The following is a 5000-nucleotide window of genomic DNA, read 5'->3' on the forward strand; positions in this document are numbered from 1 at the left end:
ACGTTTATAGTCAGGTTAATACAGTTCAGTGAGCATTACTCATAAACGCGGATGGCAAAAAACAATAACAAAGACCTGAGTGACGTCATCTTCGAACTATCTAGAGCCAAAAAGCTCACACATTTCTCCAGCCAGGTATAGATAGATCGAAGATGACGTCACTCATGTCTTTGTTATTGTTTTTTGCCATCCGCGTTTATGAGTAATGCTCACTGAACGGTATTAACCCGACTATAAACGTTCATGGATACACACAGTTTTGTGTGTTGGTTCGTTATACTTCCGGATGGCAATGTTATGAGCTTCTGAGCCAAGCACATACTATCTATAACGTACCAACACATAAAACTATGTGTGACCATGAACGTTAATAGATAGAACGAAGATGACGTCAATCAGGCCTTTGTTATTGTATTTTGCCATCCGCGTTTGTGAGTGATTCTCACTAAACTGTATTATTCAGACTATAAAAGCACATGGTTACACAGAGTTTTGTGTTTGTGTACGTTTATAGTCGGGTTAATATAGTTCAGTGAGCATTACTCATAAACGCGGATGGCAAAAAACAATAACAAATACCTGAGTGACGTCATCTTCGTTCTATCTATAGATAGTTCGAAGATGACGTCACACAGGTCTTTGTTATTGTTTTTTTGCTATCCGCGTTTATGAGCAATGCTCACTGACCTGTATTAACCTGACTATAAACGTTCATGGATACACACAGTTTTGTGTGTTGGTCCGTTATACTTCCGGAGGGCAATGTCATGAGCTCCTTAGCCAAGCGCATACTATCTATAGATAGTTCGAAGATGACGTCACTCAGGTCTTTGTTATTGTTTTTTGCCATCCGCGTTTATGAGTAATGCTCACTGAACTGTATTAACCTGACTATAAACGTTCATGGATACACACAGTTTTGTGTGTTGGTCCGTTATACTTCCGGATGGCAATGTTATGAGCTTCTTAGCCAAGCGCATACTATCTATAGATAGTATGCAGATGACGTCACTCAGGCCTTTGTTATTGTTTTTGCCATCCGCGTTTGTGAGTTGTTCTCACTAAACTGTATTAACCAGACTATAAAAGTTCATGGTTACACAGAGTTTGTGCGTTGATCCGTTATACTTCCGGATGGCAATGTTGTGAACTCCTTGGCCAAGCGCATTCTATCTAGACGTCATCTTCGAACTATCTATAGTCTGATTGATACCATTTAGTGAGAACTACTCATAAAAATGGCTGGATAAAAACAATAACAAAGAGCTGAGTGACGTCAATTTCGTTCTATCTATCCATTGATCAGAAACTTCAGAGTAAACTAAAACGTTTATAACCTGATCGAGAAAATCATGTAATAACTAGTCACCCATTTGGCAGTATAGATAGAATGCGCTAGGCCAAGGAGTTCACAACATTGCCATCCGGAAGTATAACGGACCAACACACAAACTCTGTGTAACCATGAACTTTTATAGTTGTGGTTAATACAGTTTAGTGAGAACAACTCACAAACGCGGATGGCAAAAACAATAACAAAGGCCTGAGTGACGTCATCTGCATACTATCTATAAAAACAATAACAATTACAAGGATCAGAGAGAGAGAGAGAGAGAGAGAGAGAGAGAGAGAGAGAGAGAGAGAGAGAGAGAGAGAGAGAGGTCGATTTTATCACGTTATTGTTTATAAACAAACAATTATATTTTTCCGAGCCGTTTGAAGGTGTGTCACAAATCCCATGTTCTGATTGGTCAAAAATCTACTGTTGTTACTTGTCTATTTAACGAAAAACCGGGCACACATCGGCTCCATGGGATATTCTGGAGAACGGATACTCAATCCTGTTTGAGACCGGCGTAAAATTAGGGGTTCACCTCGCGTCAAACGTTTTCTTTGTCCAAAAATAAAATTGTACAACTAAAGTCTATAAATTTTGCATGTACCGTAGTTATGTTAAATGCACGTTGTACACTATTATGAAGTGCTTAGGGCATGTTAATAATTGCAATATTTATTATCATATTACCATTATGCAATTTACACATCAAAACTAGAAAGTGTATCTACACGTTACAGTAATCCATACCTATTTTCAAATAATTCCTTTGAGTGGATTACATCCCTGCTTTTGGAAATGATTGATTGATGTTTTATACATACAGTTCACCTGGGCAGGCTGAAAAGTAAAATACCATCCACCGTGATTTTATGTATGAAAACTTTGAAGAATTCTGAAAACGAAGTAATAAATTACGTCTTGATCCCGACGCAAAAGTAAATAGCGTGACAAATAACAATGAATCATGCAATACGTAAACAAAAAATGCCCGATATAGGATACAAGAAAGTCATAGACATTTACTTTGTTGTGAACAAAAAACAAAAACAAAACAAAAACAAAAAACGAAGATAAAGCTAATCAATTAACATTTTTGTATCCGGTTGGAATATCATACCGCCTTGAAGATGTTAACATTCATCTCTCTCTCTCTCTCTCTCTCTCTCTCTCTCTCTCTCTCTCTCTCTCTCTCTCTCTCTCTCTCTCTCTCTCTCTTTCTTTCTCTCTCTCTCTATTTCTCTCTCTCTATCTTTCTCTGTCTGTCTGTCTGTCTGTCTATATCTGTCTCTTTTTTCTATCTCTCTCTGTCTATCTATCTATCTATCTATCTATCTATCTATCTATCTATCTATCTATCTATCTATCTATCTAAATATCTATCTATTTATCTCTCTCTCTCTCTCTCTTTCTTTCTCTCTATATTTCTCTCTCTCTATCTTTCTCTGCCTGTCTGTCTGTCTATATCTGTTTCTTTTTTCTATCTCTCTCTGTCTATCTATCTATCTAAATATCTATCTATTTATCAATATCTCTCTCTCTCTCTCTCTCTCTCTCTCTCTCTCTCTCTCTTGCTCTCAGACACAATTTGGTAGAGGTTAAAACGTGGAGTATGTGGTACACAATCAACTCAATACAGTGTAGTCTATTCATATTTCATCGTTAACAACATGTCTTTATATAAACAATTCCATTTCTTTAAATTTGGGAGTTTGGGTTTCTTGTTTTTGTTCTTTTTTCTTCTTGTAAATGGTTTCTTTCTTTGATTTTTAAAATTGCATTGTTTTTTAGTTTTGTTTTTCTGTTTTATTATTGTTGTTTTGTTGAGGTTTTTATTTTTTGTTTGTTTTGGGATTGTGTGTGTGTGTGTGTGTGTGTGTGTGTGTTGTGTGTTTGTGGGGGGGGGGGGGGGGGTGCAAGGCTCAAGCTATATATATTGATGGTGAGCTTGTAAGTTATCTTCATTTATAATCTAACCTGCCGTGCACATAATATATTATGCAGTCTAGATAACAATGAAATTATGGGCTTGTATTAACGTTGTTATAATGGACACTATTTTGCATTGGTTTGAGAGTATTTCCATTTACAACAATGAGCCCATCACAAGTTGGGTTATCAGATCTGCAAATATTTACACGTCATTTCGGCCCTTTTATACAGCTATGGTCGAATGGTTTATAACATTAAACAGTGGTGCGTGTCCATATCATTACAAAAACAATATAGCATGGGGATTCAAAGGCTGTTCTAAAAGGCTTTAAGTCTACCTGGTCACGAACAGGAAAAGTAAAGTTGTTTTCATCCTTTCTGAAAAGATGAGAGTCACTTTACTTTTTGTTAAAAATCCAAACGTGTAATAGAGACCACAAAACAGGAGATGTAAGGTCAAGAATTCGTTGACGTAGTAAATTATGTAGCCAAAAATTTTAGGGATAGGACAAGAGGCGGAGCTTATTCGTTCAAAATCTCTTTAGGCGAAATCTGTCCAGCGGGAAAATCAGTTAGGTCGAGGAGTTCGAACAGCACACTAAGCTAGTGTTAGGGAAACTTAAAAACTTTTAGGGATATTAATATCCATAATAAAATTATACGTGCTGTTCGCAATCATTAACACATATCCTAAACAATATTAAATTAAACCAAAAGGCTTAAGCAACGTAACTTAGAAACAATCTTAAAGGAACTAAAAACCATACATAGTCAAGCGCAACTAGCAAGAAATTTAACAAAGAAAAACCAAAGAACTAATTCATTCGTCTAAGAATTAAATGATAACGATAGGTAATAAGCAAATCCTCACCTCAGTAAAAAATATATATATATCACAAACAAAATAGAAAATACTGTACTTAAAGCACTCGATTTCTTAAATTTATAATCACTCATTCAACAATCAAACGAATCAAATAATAACTTAAACTAATCATGAGTTTCATTTCATTTCATACTGTTCGTGCAAAATTCTGTTTTGTTTTCGTCATGTTTCTGTATTTGCCTGCGTTATCTAATGCCAATGGAAGCGCCAGGCTCATCGAGCCAGCAATGAGATCATCCTTGTGGCGATTCAACCCCAAGGCTACCGTGAATTTAAATGACCAAGCGTTGGATTGTGGAGGACCTCAGGTGAGTAGGGTGGATTAAGACAATTTAATCAATCGTAGTGAGCCGTTCTAAAAAAAAAAACTAATTAGAATGTTTTGGAATAAAAATTAAATAGATAGAAGGAACGCAGTTGATGTCACACAGGTCTTATTGTTTTTAGCCAGCCATTTAATGAGTAATTCTCACTAAATTATATCAATCAGACTCTAAACGTTCAAGGTTACACAATTGTTTTGTGTATGGTACGTTATCTCCAGACGGCTAATGTTGTGAGCGTTTTGGCCAAGCGCACAGCATCAATGTTATACATTTTATTTATCCCGAACAAAAACGATCTGTCTTTGAGAGGTGTTTCGAGAAAAGAAAGAAATAACCGCATTAGCCGCATGTAGAGCCACAAATGAGCAACAGGAATTTATTTCTTGCTTATAAAGGGGCGAAAAACGAGATGTGGAAAGGGGAGCTAGAATTTTAGACCTCTGGATAACAGTAAAAGTGCCATAACTGCCATAACTACTTCTGAATATCACTGCCACCCCCTTACAAGATCATAGCTAAT

The 5000-nt window shown here is 36.4% G+C and overlaps 2 protein-coding genes across 3 annotated transcripts in view; one reads left to right on the forward strand and one right to left on the reverse strand.

The window, feature by feature from the left end:
- Positions 1–5000, reverse strand: part of LOC144970809 (cytidine deaminase-like) — a 38342-nt gene that overhangs the window by 27327 nt on the left and 6015 nt on the right. The window contains exon 1 of one of the 2 annotated variants that reach the window (XM_078910831.1): positions 2087–2149. The exons of the other annotated variant lie outside the window; for it this stretch is intronic. The gene's annotated coding sequence lies outside the window, so the exon portion shown is untranslated. Of the gene's footprint in view, positions 1–2086; positions 2150–5000 lie in introns of those variants that run through there. 2 annotated transcript variants of the gene reach the window in all.
- Positions 3827–5000, forward strand: part of LOC144970806 (uncharacterized) — a 12585-nt gene continuing 11411 nt past the window's right edge. Inside the window, exon 1 of the mRNA XM_078910829.1 lies at positions 3827–4462. Coding sequence (XP_078766955.1) covers positions 4265–4462 — 198 coding nt within the window. The 5' untranslated portion in view covers positions 3827–4264. The remainder of the gene's footprint in view (positions 4463–5000) is intronic.

Source organism: Berghia stephanieae, chromosome 4, assembly GCF_034508935.2.
Source record: "Berghia stephanieae isolate SIO BIC M18660-M18661 chromosome 4, UCSD_Bste_1.3, whole genome shotgun sequence".
Classification (NCBI taxonomy): domain Eukaryota; kingdom Metazoa; phylum Mollusca; class Gastropoda; order Nudibranchia; family Aeolidiidae; genus Berghia; species Berghia stephanieae.